General features: G+C 41.9%; 1 protein-coding gene across 2 annotated transcripts; it reads right to left on the minus strand.

Moving 5' to 3' along the window:
- Positions 1-460: 460 nt before the first annotated feature.
- LOC104915588 (uncharacterized) lies at positions 461-14,763 on the minus strand. Of its 2 annotated transcripts, none has more exons than XM_085227198.1 (7): positions 12,314-14,763; positions 10,574-10,637; positions 9,509-9,662; positions 8,482-8,642; positions 7,175-7,378; positions 6,476-6,657; positions 461-6,226 (listed from the first exon to the last, which is right to left on the minus strand). In XM_085227198.1, the coding sequence occupies exons 2-7, from the start codon at positions 10,632-10,634 to the stop codon at positions 671-673; spliced, it is 6,318 nt and encodes a 2,105-aa protein (XP_085083324.1). In that variant the 5' UTR covers positions 10,635-10,637; positions 12,314-14,763; the 3' UTR covers positions 461-670. The 2 variants fall into 2 exon arrangements, with proteins under 2 accessions (XP_085083324.1, XP_085083326.1); XM_085227200.1 differs by lacking the exon at positions 12,314-14,763 and adding an exon at positions 10,764-10,781.
- Between the last annotated feature and the right edge of the window lie 2,444 nt (positions 14,764-17,207).

The following is a 17,207-nucleotide window of genomic DNA, read 5'->3' on the forward strand; positions in this document are numbered from 1 at the left end:
AGCTTCAGGGGACGGATGTGTTCTTTCTATAAGTGACGTCCATGCTCATTAGCACACAAGCAAGCCATGCATTAGTTCCACTATTACAGAGGTGCCTTCCCTTCTCAGACAGGTGTTGTGCCATCCCTGTATTAGGGTAGGTGCAGATACTGCCAGAACTGCAAGACAAATCTGACGGGGAATGGTAACTGAATATAAAATGGATAAACAATACAAGGACACTGTCCTCATTTTAATCAATTATTGACCAAGTTTCCTCCAGTGTACTGGGGGGAAAGTCAGTATTTTCTCTTGGGAGACAAGTAAGGGTGATTGTTGTTATTAGGAACATTTAAAATTAGAGAGTGCTGGAAGGATAAAAACTAAAACAGCACAGAGATACACTTTCAGTTTTGCAGATTAAAAAATGTTACTATTTTCATTTATATGCTCTTTCATAAAAGAAGGCTAACAAATACAGTTGTTTTACTGACAATTTTTAACATTTTTGTATAAGCAAAATACAAATTCTAAATTGTTGAAAAAGAAACCATTTAAATTCACAACATCAAAAAAAAGTAATTCAAAAGATGTTTAATTTTTAGACCTTTAACAAGAATCAGAAAATTACTGAGATCTGCAAAGGGTCTACTTATCTTGAAAGCTACACGGTTATTGAAAGAAATAATTCCTACAGCCGGATCTCATGTTCTCCACTTGCAACTGCAGACATTTTTTTCTCTACAATTCCATCTGCATTGGTTTCTCCTAAAACTACTACTAAACTTGATAGAGTGGTGTGAGGATCAAGTAGTTTCAGAAGAGGTATGTCCACCTTTCTTTCTTGAAAGACGCGGTTCTGAATTGTCATAGCTAACATTGAGTCTATGCCCAATGATGAAAGTGGAGTATTCATGGTCAGTTCATCTGGGTTCAGTCCTGTGAGGTCAGCCATCAGTGAGGTAATATAGTCTTCAGACTTGACTGAAGCAGTATCCTGGACTTGAGATTTCTCAGAGGTTTCAAGCTTGCTTCCAAATTCTTCTAACATGAGTGATGTAAACCGATTTTTGAGTGAAATAATCCGAGAAAAAACATGATTAAATAACGTTTTAAAATTTAATTTGACAACAGCTTGCTGAGGGTTATTTGAAAGTAAGCTCTTCTTGAGATACTCATGAATCTCATGCACTTGCAGAATATCTATGCCCTTGGATTCCAGAATGTTCTGAATCTGGTTTTGATTGAGCAATATGCCGAGGTTCAAAGCACCCCAGTTAATGGATTGGCCCGAAAGACCACAGTTCCTCCTGTAGAGGCAGAAGACGTCCAGGAAAGAGTTTGCAGCTGCGTAGTTTGCCTGTGTGGAGTTTCCGAGAAAGGAAGTAACAGAGGAGTAGCACACAAAGTAGTCAAGCTGTTGGCCTCTTGTAGCTCGATGAAGATTTAGGGTCCCTGCCACTTTGGGGCTTAGCACTCTCTGAAAGTCAGCAAACTTCAGAACTTCAAGACGACCATCGTGTAAAACAACAGCACTCTGAAAGACACCTTTGATTGGACACCCTTCAAATAATTTTACAATGATCTGGAAAGCTTCCTCAACATCGCTGGTCAAAGTAATGTCACACTGCACAGACACTATTTTGCTGCCTTCATACTTCAGCTGCAAATCCTTCATCTCTTCTTGTTTCTCCTTGCTCGGAATTTTCCTGGAGAGTATTGCAATACATCCTCCTCCATTCGCTGCTATAAATTTCACAGTTTCAAAGCCAAGGCCAGTGAGCCCCCCAGCTACTACGTAAACAGCATTCGGCTTAAATATCTTCTTCTCAGTTTCATACAGTGGGATATCTGAAAGAACAGGGATGTCCTTCTGCTTTCTCAGTACAGCAAGTGGGACAGATCTGCAGGTAAAAGAGCACATCACAGACTGCAGCCTTTCAAAGTTCTCAGTTTGCTGGAAGACAGAGCCTGGAAGATGTCTAAACCGTTTCATATCTAAAGAACCAATCCACACTTGCACAGCCTTTTGGAGTTCCTTCAGAGATGCCTTCTGGAAGATACTGCTAAGGATGAGGATATGAAAGCTGATATTTTCATGATCAAGTCCACTGATGTTCTGAATACATTCCGATTGCTGATGGCCACATACTATCACCACATCTTTCAGACAGTACATGTGTGCCAGATCTTCCTGGGATAGTCTGCCTACTGGAGGAAGAACAACAAGGGCATTGCATGCATTTATATGCTGCAACATATCAGGAGTGGGCCTTGCAAGTACTGTTTTCCAGCCCACCTCTTCTGCTGCCACAGAAAGAACACGGCATAAGACCGATGATGGTTCTGTAGAAATAATACCCAAAGTTCTGCCGTGCTTCCCCTTGGGTAACCTCTGATTTAAGATCTCCCATGCAATGATGAAGTAGGACACACAAGGGACGCTCTGAAAGCACGGAAATTTCTTTACATTTAAACAAACTGTTCCCGGGACCTGAATTCTGGATGATGCAGCTGCCGGATAACACGAAACCACGTGATCACCCACTTTAACCTTTTTCACAGCTGTGCCTATTGCTGTGACTGTGCCACTGAAATCAAGAGCTAAAAGTCTGTGTTTGTCTGCTGCTTGGGAATTCCAGTAGAGTGTATTACCAAAGTTACGACTAGAAACACTAATGGGAAAATAATCTTCAGAGTGGATACATATCTTGTCCACTTGAATCTCAACACTTTGATTTTCCAGCGGAGTAGCAGTGCTGGTGGATAGTTCAGCGGACAAGTCTTTTGCTGAGTACGGATCGGCAGTGTACAAAGTGAATGTTTCTGAATTCTGGAGAGACCTTACATGCTGGCTGTAATCTTCATCTACAAAAGGAGTGCGTTTGATTTCAGATGCATAAATTCTTCCTTGGCTGATGTAGACTTCCGGATAATCCTTACCTCTGTATTTGACAAGGACATCTGATAATGCTGAGATGTCCAGGGAGCTGGAAGAGCTGAGGTCAATTATCTGAAACGTGATTTCTGGAATTTCAACAACACAAGTTCTGGTCATGCCCTGCAATGCAAACCCACAGTTAATGTGGTCTACATTTCTTTCTGTTGTTCTGTAGCTGATCACTCGGACTGAACAGTGAGAACTTTTCTCTCTTAACGCCACGATAACTTGGCGATAGGCTTCACAACACTTGGAGAGCTGGTCGACAACTTTACTTGGGAACTCTTCATTCACCTTTTGAATTCCCCACAGGAAGAGAACTTCATCGCAATCCTCAACTTCTGCTTTCATCTTATTCCCTGCGTGAACTTCCAAGAGGGATTCCCAGTCTTCATACATAACATATCTGGAATCAGGATGCAAATATTTTCTGAGCTGCTCAGCTATCCCAAATTTGTCAGCAAACACCAGGACTCTAGGCACTGCTTCTACATGACCAATCATCTTTGACGGAGAAACTTCTGACCACTTGTTTTCAAACATGAACTCATTGTCTCTGGAAGACACTGGTTTCATGAAAGTGATGGCAACACGCTTGAGTTCAGCCAAAACGGACCCATGTTTGTCCATGAAGCATCCACAGACCTCAAAGCAGTTCCCAATGGATTTGCTTGTTCTCATATATATCATCATTTCTTCCTCCAGAGGTCGCAGCACCACCAGGCTGCCTATCCCTGAAGGAAAGCCTGCTCTGGACTGCCGCGTGCTCGAGATCATGACAGCAGTCATCTGCATAAAACAGTCCAGCAGCACCGGGTGGATACAGTAGCTGTACATCTCTCTGAGAGTCTCCTTGTTCACTTTGATGCTTGTTATAGCTTCCTTTAGTTCCTGGCAATAATGCACATCCCTGAGCTGCCTGAATATGGAGCCATACTGAAAGCCAATCTGAGACAGTGCTTCATAGACCTTCTCTGTGCTAATCACTGACGTGCATCTGTGATAGACCTCTTGGAAGGAGATGGTGCTTTCTTCCACAACAGCCTCAGGCACCTTTCTAACTTGGCCTGAAGCATAAACTGCGTTGGAGGAAGAGAGTATCTCAAAGGCTGTCGCTGCTTTTTGTGGACTCAGCTTGATATTCAAGACTTGGGAACTCTGTGCGAGAACACACGGCGCTGAAAAACTGATGCTCATCTGGCAAGCACTCAGAGGCATTTTAGGTCCTGAGCTGCTCATCACACAAGCCAGACCAAGCTCCACATAAAAAGCACCAGGAACTAAAGCCACACCATTATTCTTGTGCTCATATAAGTAGGATGTGGTGTCCTGGGAGAGCAGGCAGCCAAACTGCGTGTTGTCACTGTTGATGACATAAATCAAAGGATGACCAGAGCCAACGTCTCTTTGGTTTGCTTGTTGACGGGTATCCAGAGAGGCCACAGCTCTTTGACGATCAAATTGATACCGTGGAATGGTCACTGGAACACTTTGATATCCATCATAAAAGTGCTGCCAGTTGGGATTATAGCCCAATTCAAACAGATTTCCTACCAAACTAAAGAGTGCCTGATACTCTGCATCAGACTGCAAAGAAGGGAAAACCTTAGTGACTTTCCCTAGAGTCTCTTTTATATTTCGCTGCAATGCTCTATGAGGACTTATTTCAACAAACACCACATTTTCCCTGTCTCTAGCTGCAGTTTCTATGGCTTGAGTGAAAGCAACTGGCTCACGAGTATGCTGGGCCCAGAATTTGCCACGAGTGAAGTCATTTGCAGAAGCAGCTGCCCCGGTCAGTGTTGAAATTACTTCAACGTCACCCTTCTGTTTTTCTAAAGGCTCTATGCTCTGCTCCAACTCCCCAAGTATCACATCCATGCTAGGGCTGTGGTAGGCAGCTGGGACATTTAAAACATGAAGAAAGATGTTTCTGTGGCTGAAAGCTTCTGCTAAATCTTTCTGGACCAAGTCCACATCATCTGGATTTCCAGACAAGGTGCAGGAAACTGGGCTGTTGAAAGCTGCAATGCACACCCTTCCCGAGTAGCGATGCAGATGTTCAGCAATCTCTTGAACAGGGATGTTTCCAACCACCAGCATTCCGCCCCTGGCAGTCTTTGCCTGCAGCCTGCTCCGGTGATATATCACTTTGACCGCATCTGCCAGGGAAAGGTACCCAGCAAAATGTGCTGCAGCAATTTCCCCCACGGAATGGCCAACTGCAGCGACCGGCTTAATGCCCCAGTACTTCAGAAGAGAAGCTAAGGCAACCTGCAGGGCAAAAAGCATGGGCTGGGAGAGTTCTGGATTCAGCAACTCCTTTGAGCTGCGACCTCTTGCTGGCAGAAGGCTGATGGGAGCGTGTTTCTGAAAGAGCGCTTCTATTTCCTTACACTTGTCTCTGAACACCGGCTCTGAGCTCAGCAGTGCCTCACTGAACTCCTTCAGTGTTACGCCGTTGCCACAGAACACAAACACCAGCTGAGGCTCCACCTTTGACGTGGCAAAGTCAGTGCTAGCTGCTGACATAACTTCTTGCTGCAAGTGTTGGAGAGAGTTTGCCACAAATGCTTTTCGGTACCTGTGGTTTACATGGCTTCTTCTGCAGGCAGATGTATAGGCCAGGCTTGGGAGAGTTACACGGTTTCTTGTACTCAGATGTGCAGCTGTGTCTGCCATTGTCATCTGAAGGGACTTAGCTGATGCTGCGGACAGCAGGACTAATTCCAGCGGCCTCTTAAAGGCAGGAAGAGGCTCTGGCTGCTTAACCTGCCTGACTACAACATGGGCATTGGTTCCTCCAAATCCAAAGCAGTTGATGCCAGCTACTCTTCCATACTCACCGGAATCTTCCCAGGGTTCCACCACGGTGGGAATGGCAAGGTTTAGCTTCTCTGTATCGATGCTGCTCATCTCCTTTGAGTAATGCAAAGATGGAACAATCTTCCCATGATGCATCATCAGAAGCACTTTGATCAAACCTGCTGCTCCAGCAGCTGACTCAGTGTGGCCAATATTTCCTTTCACCGAACCAATTTTCAGAGCAGGAACTTGTGAAGGTCTGTTTCTACAAATGACATTACCGAGGCTCTCAGCTTCCGTGGGGTCTCCAGCAGCAGTTCCCGTCCCGTGGGCTTCAATGTACTGCACAACTGAGGGATCTACATGATCTTCATAAATGCTGCGCAGTAACTTCTCCTGCTCTATTTGAGACGGCCTTGTGATTGGCGTTATAGACCTACCATTCTGATTGACTGCACTGACGTTTATAACACCCCAGATTTTGCTGTGGTCTTCCATTGCCTGTTTCACAGAAAGAGAAAATCATCTTTAATTATCTCATGCTTCATCTATCTGTGAGAAAAAGAACCGACAGTACCCTTACATTTGTGATATCTTTCCCACTCTAGAAAAAAAGCATAAATGTTTTCTTAATGCTAATAATAAGCTTGAATTAGAAAGGCTTTTTGCTACAGTAATTATGAGAAATGGATATACAAAATTCAAGTAAGAAGCCAGGCTTATTTTAGGCTTCTTCACAAACAATCTTACCTTTTTCAGTGGTTTGAGGAAAACAACACCACAGCCTTCTCCCCTTCCGTAGCCATCTGCCTTTTTGGAAAAGGGTTTACTCATTCCATCTGGAGAGATCATTTTTGCTTTACTGAGAGACACAAAAGTACTGGGAACTATTATGCTGTTCACACCACCGCAAATAGCTGCCTCACAATCTCCTGGAGTAAAACAGAAACGTATTCCAGTTGCAATGTTCAAAGTCACAGAAAAAATACACTAACTATAACTTAGTTGATTGAAAAGACAGATATTACAGAAAGATACACTGATATAAAAGTTAGTTGTGATATTTTAATTGTTAATATTGGAAACGGTCACTGTGATTGTTTGTTGAAAAAGTACCGAATACAGTTATCTAAAATTACATCAGGCTATGTTAGAGAAAGTAACAGAATTCCTCACAGTAAAAGATTACTGCTTCTGCAGGTACAATGCACATTTCTGAGGCACTGGAATCCATTAAGGCAACTACTGGTGAACATGAACGTATAAATCACATATCAGAAAGAAAAAAAAAATGAAATATTATTGTAAGTTAGTTCTTCAAAATAACAATTACACATAACTTCAAAAGTTATGTGATACCAATCCCAGGAAAATATATATATACTTCTCAGCAATTTTATACAGCATTAATTCGAATCTCTTTGCCTACCATCTCTTCAGTCCCATTACCTGATTTAATTGCTCGCAAGGCGTAATGCAGGGCAAAAAGAAATGATGAACAAGCAGTGTCAATTGTCAGCGATGGTCCAGTCAGATTAAACGTGAAGGAGACCCTATTAGCAGCTATGCTCATTGCTGATCCTGTACCAGCATAATGATTTATTTCACTTACTGATTTGCTTCTTAGGATTTCAAAGTCTCGATTCATAAGGCCTGTAACAATACAAATATATGTCATGTTACCCTGAGTGAAGAAAAGGGATGTATAGCACTGAACTTGAAACCATGTTTATGTTCTTCGGTTTCACCATTAACCTACTTAGCAACACGACTTCTATGGTGAAGCTTTTTCTACTCAAGTCAGAAGACAGTCAATTATCGGCTCGTCCTGCTGGCTTAGCTCATTGTATGACACGATTAAGGCATACATAGCCTGTTTAGATCCCTGAATCTCAGCTTAGGAGTAGTTGGCTTGGCTTATCTATGATAATAGATACAAGCAGGTTAGAATGAGGACAGCTGGAATGGAGCATTACCTTCATTTCCTCAGATGCTCCAAGTTAAATATCACAGTGAAAGCCATATCAAGTGTTCTTCATGTATCTTTAGTTTGCTCACTGTGATCCAATCAGTTAAGAAAGAAGTAGAAAAGAACAGGACCTGTATCTGGGGTAGCATTTGAACCCCCTCCCTGGGAACACACATGCCTGCATTATAGGAGGATCCCAAGTCCAAAGGCACATGTGGAAAATGCAGTACATCTATATGGAGAGCAAGGAATAATTCCCTCAGTGTAACAAGAGCATATTCCAGACCAAAGAGCAATATAAATAGCTCATCCCTATCCTTCATCCGTCTAACTGACCTGGACAACTCTAGAAATAGACACACACTACAGCAACCAAAAACAGATTAACTTCTTGGGACAATCAACAGTTGGACAAGTGCACCATGGCAGCCTACTACTAACTACGAGATGATCTTAACTTCAGAAACACCTTAACCACTGGTACAGTGCTAAGTACCAAGGTGTCAGACTGCCTTGAGAGTATCAGTCTTGGAAAGGGCTTGGCAAGGTGAAGACTTTAACTGTTTTCTGTCAACACCAGTGCATGAAGATACTAACGGGGACATCTAAAAGTAGATGTGTTAATTACATAATAAATTTCTAGAGTGACCTAACAGTCTATCTTCACCAAAATTTTCCAGTAGTGTCATAATATAGTAGCCTTAAGGTTATGTATGCAGTTTACAAAGGGGTGTTCCGTTTTTACGAGGGTAAAAGGGACATTCTTCACCATGAAATTATGTCTTACCAACAAAAACACCTGTTTTGGTGCCACTGATGGCTTCTACAGGGACTCCTGCATCCTCTAGCGCTTTATATGTGCATTCTAAAAGTAATTTCTGTTGTGGATCCATGCTTTCAGCTTCCACATTATTAATTCCAAACAGGTGGTTGTCAAAAGCGTTAAATCTAAAATAAACAGAACAAATAAGAGCACAATATGAATAAAATGTTCATTTAAATCTGGACAGATTATTACCCAATATTTATACGTACATAATTCCCCAGCATGATGAAGGACTGACTCGAGTCAAAAGGGAGAATTTTTTATTTTATTTTATTTTTTAATTACATGACAGTACAAGCCCAGGGAAAAACAGGATTGATTATGATCCAGTTCTGGATTCTTATGATACTGGTCATAAGAACAGTGCACCTTCACAAGCAAATCGAGAGCATAAGATTCCCTTCTTGTCCATCTAGCAAATGCAGACTTTCTTACTTTGTATTAAAACTGTCACAGCTTCATTTTAATTAGAGCTACTTGCCCCAGCAAGCACAGGATTAGGGCCTGAGGTCCAGCAGATCTGATCAACCTTCAAACTGAAACTAGGCAAGACTCATAAGGCAGATCGTACCCGGAATCTGCCGCATTCTTCCACCGGCCATAAGTGGGCTTTACAAATCCCTTGGCAGGCTGTAGCCCACCTCAGATCTGAAATACACACCTTCATACGTAACGCATGTGCATGTGTGTATACTCAAAAAGTACACATCCATGGCACGACTGGTTGCATCCCAAGACATGACAAGTATGGTCGTACAAGTTGCATTATGCATTCAAAGATCATGGTCTGCAAAGAAATGTGCTCATAACTGTCATGTTACAGGAATTCCTGCAATTTGAAAACTACAAGTTCATTGTGTGAGATGAAAGAAAATCTGTTTCTACGTCCAATTTATAATACCTCCCTGCAGCTTGCTCTCTCTGAAAGGCTGGACACACCAGACTAGATACAGAAAAAATCTGTGGCACAGCACAGTAACACACTCACTCATTGAGAAGAGCAGCTCGTGTTGTATACATTTTTCCTGGCTTGTTACTGTCTGGATCGTACCACTCTTCGGTATTAAATCTCTCGGGGGGGATTTCTACTGTGCAGTTTTTGCCTTCCTCCAGCACTTTCCAGAAATTGTCAATTCCTTCACCTATTGTACAAATATTGCAAAGAAGATTAAATTATGCATTCCCTTTTGTCATGCTCATTCAGAAAAACACATTCTGTTACCTGAAACTCCTACATATAAATCTAGGTAGCTGAAATGTAATTGCTACTGATAAACAAACCATCATGTTTTGGTGACAGGAATATGGAAAGGAATGACTCACCTTTTCACTACACGCTTAAAAGCAAGTTACCCCACCAAATTAATTCCTTGAAAACTCTGAAGATTGTTTAAGAAAAATAACATACCAGATAGCCAAACAACATGGCATCAATGTTCCAGCACACATTTCATCTCCTCCCAGCTTCAGCTTTCTCCAGTATTCGTATGTCCTCATCTACACACACTCTGGAAGCAGTGCTAACCTGTTACATGACCAAGTACTCACCAGCTCAGCTCTATGTGATGCGGGGCGTCAGGGACTGGAACTGCAGGAATGGTTACTGCAGGACAGCAATCTCACCTGAGGCTAAACACCCCTCAGGACTCAGTCCACCTTCCCACTATCTAAATGTCTCCATCCATCTAATCTAAGAATACGAATGTTCCCCTGGATGGCATAGTCCTACACCTGTGCACGATCATCTGGCCAGTGCACAAGCAATAACCTCAAATCATCCCTGACACGTTTGGTTTGTCTGCGTGAGTTTCATGCATGCAGCTCAAAGCTCTGCCCACAGCGAACACTGCAGCTCTCGCTCTCTGTGGACAAATTCAAACTAACTCATTTTCACCACAATGAGATTGTTCAAAAAGATCCTACAAGTAGCAAAGCCATGAACTCTGCAAAATTAAGGGGGAAACATGCTATTTTACTCCACATCAATACTAACAAGTGACTGTGCTTTTCAATATTCAATCAGCATCCTGCTTTCTATTTACTCAAAACTTACCTCCGGGAAAGTTGCATGCTATTCCCACAATAGCAATTTCATCTCCTGTCTCCATCTTCATCACCTGGGCACCACAACACAGTTAGAAACAAAACTCAGATCAAACAACTTTACATCAACCGTAAGATAAATATTAGTTTAAAAGATGATCTTCACGTAAGTACACATATTTGCTCAAAGGTTGGCTTACTTTGAATGACCTGTTTTTGGCTGCAGTGAGAAAGGTGGCCAGACCTGAGGGGTATTTCTCATCCACTCTCTACATTTAGAGGAAAGTCCCTAACTAATTCCTCAGGCTTCCAAACCCACAGACACTCTTTTTATTGTTTAGCCTCAGATACACCCATCTCCTCCTCATCTGCTCTTCAGCGTAAAACACAGTTACCAAACAGGCTCTGCATGTTAGCAGTTAAAATCAGACCAGCTAAACAGTCAACAGACAATCAAATAAGGGAAGGAACAAAAGTTGCTTCATCCACACTCTGAAAAAGTGCTTGGAAAGAAAATCCTGTTCTGGGCATTGCTTTGATGGATCCCGTGGCTGCCTAGCTTTTCTCTAAATTGCCTTCCGCTGGTGAAGTTCCATAAGAGATCTCCCACAGACTATGCTCAAGGCTACCAACAGCTAGCTATGAGATCTCTGTATTCCTGACAGTGAGCAATCTCCAAATAGCACCACTACAGCCCCTGAATCACTTGCCTTGCATCCCATCTGTAGCTTCAAGGAGAAAGCTTTTGTTGAGGAGAAATTTGAAACAAAACCATGACATTTTTCAACTAACTTAATGGGAAAGAAAAAAATTGTATCAAATGAAATTTCTCGGAGGATTTTGTTTGTTTGTTTTGTTTGTTTAATTCTGGGAATTCAAATAGGGAGACAAAAATGAATTTAATCCAAAGAATGCCTGCCTCAGAGCCCTTGCTGGGCTTCTTTCAGCCTATAAAGCTGAGAATATTGACAGTGAAAGGGATTTTTTTTTTAATGCTTGACAATGATAAGATTATCATCTCAGTGATAGCACAGAAGGTCCCAATGAGCCCTTCAGAGTCACTGAGTGCAATGAAGGAGAAACAAATCTGATTCACTGCCCTACAGATCATATCTAGGAGGTTATCTTTGGAATGATTAATTAAAACAACTACTCATGCATACAGTGATATAGAAATTTAGGGCGCAAACTAGCAAATAAAACCAAGCCAGGATCTAGCTTTCTAGGATTAGATTCTATTTTAACAATCATAATAATTCTAAAATGCCTTAAAAAAAGTTTGCTTCTTGTTCTTTCCAAATCACCTCTGATTTTAGGACTGGAGATCCCTTCCAAAGAGTTGGAAATAAATATAATCATTAACATGTCTGTGATTTGGGATCTTTTCCCCCATGCTGAATTGAGATTCTAGTTTCTATTTCTATTAAGATCTTCAATAATTTATATTTTGAATTTCAGTTTCTATTCATTTCCAATTCATAATTTAGGCATTATTTAATTTCTAGTTAAATTTCCTTTTCATTTCTACTTTTGCTCTATTGATTTCCATGTTATTTCTATTGCATATTTTAATTTCACTGCCAACCTAAAGTTGCAAAGCCCAACACAGATACTCTTACCACAAAGATACTGGAAAGCACTGGTTTTAAGTTAGTACCTAAATAGCAGTTGATAGAAAAAGAAGGGATTTCCCCTTTTAACACTAAATATGACAGTTACAAAACTATCCAATGAGATATGTACCTCTTACCTTATGTGATTCCAGTAGGGGTTACTAACAGGCTGAGTCTTTGGAAGTCCTTTATATAGCATTCTGGGAGGTTTCTTATTCAAATGCATGCCGAAACGTGGCAAAAATGTGAACGCCTTTTAGAAGAAAAAAAGCAAATGAGTCATTACATTACGATTAGTCAGCTGCCCTCTCCACGACTAAAGTTCAAAACTCCCTCCTTGAATGTAGTAAATGCTTAACAAAATCAAGTGTTACATCAGGACAAAAATATAATGTGTCTTATCTAGCTCCCACTCTTATCTAAGATGCACAAGCAAACTCTGAAGGCATCGCATCCACCAGCCTCTGCAAGATGCCTTTTTAACTCTTCCCCAGCTGGTTTCATCCCAACCACCCAGACTCATCTTTCTCCTTCTCTTACTTGCCCATGGAAGCAAGTTATAGCAACAGAAATTATGCCAAGCACACAGCAGGGCCCTGCTATGCCTGCAGTTATACTAGTTCACAGGAAGGAAAACACCTCACCAAAAATGGTTATGTGTGACACCCCTGGTTATTGGTTTCCAATGCTGAGCACTGTGGACCTAGTCACGGGAAATAGAGGAATACCAGTCCAATAGTTTATGTGTCTTAAATTTTCATTTATTTCTTATTTTTAGCAGAAGTCTCAACTGTGATTGGAAAAGTAAGCCTTGTGTATGCTAGTAAGTGATGCAAAGATGTCAACCTGATTTTCCTGAGATCAGGTTGAGGGCCTGAAACAACAACAGAGCAAAAAAAATAAAACAAAAAAAATTGGTCCTTAACAACAGTTTAATGCAGAATGTTCAACTACCCATCAAATAGCAGTTTTTTCCTCTTTTTAGCCAAAGATTTGCCTTTCACTCCATAATCTGTGCATTTATTATTGTTCAGATTTCTGATTCTGTCTCCTTAGTCTGCTGGGGAGCTATAGTCACCTGTAGCTTCTGATTCTGGGTTAAAGTCTGTAAACAAGTTAGGAGAGAGTCCACCACCAGAATGTTCAACTGGATCTACCCATTAAATAGTAGTTTTTCAGTTTTTCCCTCTTTTTAGCCATAGTTGCGCTTACAAATCCACAGACCTCTTCAGCAAGCATTGCCAAAATGTGATGTGCTGTGCAAAAATTGCACTGCTCCTAAATGTACTAATTTGCCTTTGCGTTCTCCCAGAGAGTCATTGGCGACCTACCAACAGAATTTACGCAGATGTGTGGCAATGTGTGAAATTTTATGCTGTGCCGGAAATAATTAAAAAAAAAACAAAAAACATTAGTAAAGGGGGATAGCAATATGCCATGGTTCTAGAAAACTGCGTAATTCCCTTACTGATTCTACACACCAAACTAAGATGGCTGATGGTGCCTCTGAGTCACCTTTTTTTTTCCAGTGGAACTTGCCTGCACCGAAGTGGAAGGCAACATGGTTATGTTTCATGCCTCATACAAAGAGAAACTGTAGGCAAATAGGTAGAGGATGCTGATCGGGTACACTTACGGAGCAGGTCCTCCAAAAATTCTCTCAAGTTTGCTCAAGAGAGAACCCAAGTGCCCATCTCCCTCACACAAATTTTTAAGAAGAGACCAGTAGGAGTAAGTCCAACCATCACCTAACCATACTACCCTAACTAACAACCCTCCACTTATGATAGAAGACAGATAGATAAATAGAAAGTCTTGATGCTCAACATCTAAAACAGAGGCGTAGTTGCAACTGCTTCTGGGTAACAAATCTAAACCACAGCACTATACGGGCTGCTCTGGAAAAAGTTAACTCCATCCCAACCAAACCCAGTACACAGCCACATGCAGAGGAAACTAGCACAGAACAGAGGTCCGCCACACAGCGTAAAGACTTTTTGGACAGAAAAAAAGATGGGCAAGGAAATGCTCCATGCAGCCTCTGGGCATATAGTACAGGTGAAGATGTGGCTGCCTCACTGTTTGTATGGGTAGCTCAGCACTTGCTCTGTTCAAGGAGGTCTCAGGCAAAAGAAGCAGAAGTTCTGCTTTTGCTGCTGTTTTTCACTTTGAATCTTCTCAAGGTTCAGAGCTCAGCTTATAGCACGGTTTATCTGTGAAGTTACTGGATAAATGAAAAGGCCTAGGACTTTCTGCATTCTCCAAATTCACTGGCAATTTTTTCTCCCAGTCTAGGGAATGGTATTTGCTTGACCAAGGCACGGTTCTGCCTGTCACACAGGCTGGATTGAGGATTAAATTCTCTCTGCTGCATTCAGAAGACAATCAGACATCATACTATGCTGCTTTGAAAACCTAAGTCTGCCCTAAGCTAGAAGTCTGTCTTTGATGGTAAAATAATGTCATAAACATAAAATTACCCATGACTCTAATTGATACTGACATTACATGAAATAAATCTGCTTCCCGAAGAGGCAGTTGATTATATCATTACGCAGAAGTATCAAGCAAGTGTAAAGAACTTACGGTTTCTTTTAAAAGCTGTAAAAAAGGTTCAAAGTGTGAAGTGAAGCGGCATTCCTTGACTTTTTACAGCATAAAAAATTAACCTAGAAGGAAAGATATTCTAATATTCAGCACTGTAATATTAAAATGAACATGAATAATCTGGACAGCCTAACTAGTTTTACTCTCAGATCACTCCTTTACAAGAAATATTTCCTGTAAACAGACTTTATGGAAATGGCAGGCATGTGGATCATGAAGTGGGTGGCCAGCAGGGACACTGAGGTGATTGTCCCTCTGTACTCTGCCCTCGTGAGGTCCCATCTGGAGTGCTGCGTCCAGGTCTGGGGCCCCTATACAAGAAAGACAGAGAACTGTTGGAGAGGGTCCAGAGGAGAGCCACAAAGCCTATTAGAGGGACGGAGCACCTCCCCTACAAAGACAGGCTGAGAGACCAGGGCTTGTTCAGTCTGGAGAAGAGAAGGCTGTGGTGTGACCTCATTGCAGCCTTCCAATATCTAAAGGGAGCCTATAAACAGGAGGGGAGTCAAATCCTTGAAAGGATGGATAATGGCAGTACAAGGGAAATGGTTTTAAGTTAAGGGAGGGAAAACTTAGGTTGGATATCAGGGAGAAGTTCTTTATTATGAGAGTGGTGAGGTGCTGGAACATGCTGCCCAGAGAGGTTGTGGATGCCCCGTCCCTGGAGGTGTTCAAGTCCAGATTGGATGGGGCCCTGGGCAGCCTGGTCTAGTTTTAAATGGAGAGGTTGGCAGCCCTGCCTGTGACAGGGGTGTTGGAGATTCATAATCCTTGAGGTCTCTTCTAACCCAAGCCATTCTATGATTCTATGATTCTATGATTCTATGAAGTTGGGTTCAACTGCAGACTTAAATACTAAATGTTGCACACGTAAATTGAAGAGTATTAACATAGAATTGCCCACTGACCAATTGTCACTCTAGATAGTGACAGTATAGTCATCAGGAAGATGAGTGTCAAAGTGTCTTTTTCAGCCTGTGGACAGCCTGTCCACAAAATTAGAGGAGTTTTGCGGAGAGCTGGCCATTTGACCAATGCAGTTTCCAGCCTCCATTCACAACATCTAGACCTCCAAAAACAATGAGAACTTAGCTCATTCAGATAAAGTTAGCTACACTGCAGACATCTAAATGTAGGTGAAATGGATGTCATTAATCCCACTCCAAGAGTAGGCATTGAGCACTTGTGGAATGATCCAGAAAAATGGAGAGAAAGAACTCTCAGTAAGTGGACAATTTGTATCCAAGAAAGATAAATGAGAAGTAGCAGCAATGGGATCACATTTTGCTTTTAAAAAATAGTAGTCTTAGAAGATTCCTAGCCTAGCAAGAAAGATTTCTCTAAATAGTATTCCAGTAGGTGAACAGCAAGGAAAAAGAAAAGAGTGAAGTTACAAATTTTTTAAATCAGAGGATTATTGCTCAGAGAGGAAAATGAGTAATCAATTTAGATGTAATTTTATCCTCTGTGTATAAGGCACTGTCAGTTTCAATACTATGAAATCACAGAATCAAAGGGATTGGAAGACATGTCTAGAAATCATCTAATAGATGAGCATCCAACCTTTTAGCAGCCCCAGCCCTGGGCGCTGGGCACCACCATGGACACTGGGACAGGCTGGGGCCAGGGACAGGTCCAGGCTGAGGCTTGTGGTTGGGGTCTGGGCCCAGGCTGTGGGCCGTAGTCAGGCACAGGCAGTTTCCACAATCCAGGACTGCACCCTGGCTGCAGCCTTCCCACAGCACATCTGGGAGTCTCTGCCCACCTCCCAAAGACTGGGGCTGCTGTCAGCTGTGACTTTGCCCTGCGTGCCCAGGGCCCTGGCAGCCAAACCGTTGGGGCAATGCCCTCAGGATTGACACAGCCTCTTCCTTGTTGTCCCATCTCTCATTCAGAATTGTGTGAGGTCTAAGGCTTGAAATCTGAAGAGGTTTTGGGGAAGTCCCTGGCCTTGCTGTCCCTGAGACTGAATGTTTCAGGCAAGGTACAAATTGCCTGGTCAGCTCTTATTTTGTCATTCACGTGAATTCCAATTGCAATTGATGGTAGAGTAGGTTTCCATATTATGGCTGATTCTGGATGTCATCTTGTCTTTAGTTCTCACCATCAGTACATGTCAAAGTATAGGAACTTTGTCTCACAACAGGAACTTCAAGTAATTTGAAAGTACAAACAGTTTCACTCTTACAGTGCTTCTGTGAGACAGAACAGAAGCCCTATGGAACCTCCCCATTCTCAGTGTATCTTGGCTTTTCTATACACAAAACAAGGCTGTCATTCAGTGACAGTGATATTTCAGATATACCTAAGAAAGCACAAACAACATCAGATAGTAATCCTAGATCTAAAGCATACAACCATCTGTTGCTACTTAATTAATAGGATTTTAGGAGATGTACAACACAGACCATGGAGGGGAAAAGG

Source organism: Meleagris gallopavo, chromosome 6 (assembly GCF_905368555.1).
Source record: "Meleagris gallopavo chromosome 6, MGAL_WU_HG_1.1, whole genome shotgun sequence".
NCBI classification, from domain to species: domain Eukaryota; kingdom Metazoa; phylum Chordata; class Aves; order Galliformes; family Phasianidae; genus Meleagris; species Meleagris gallopavo.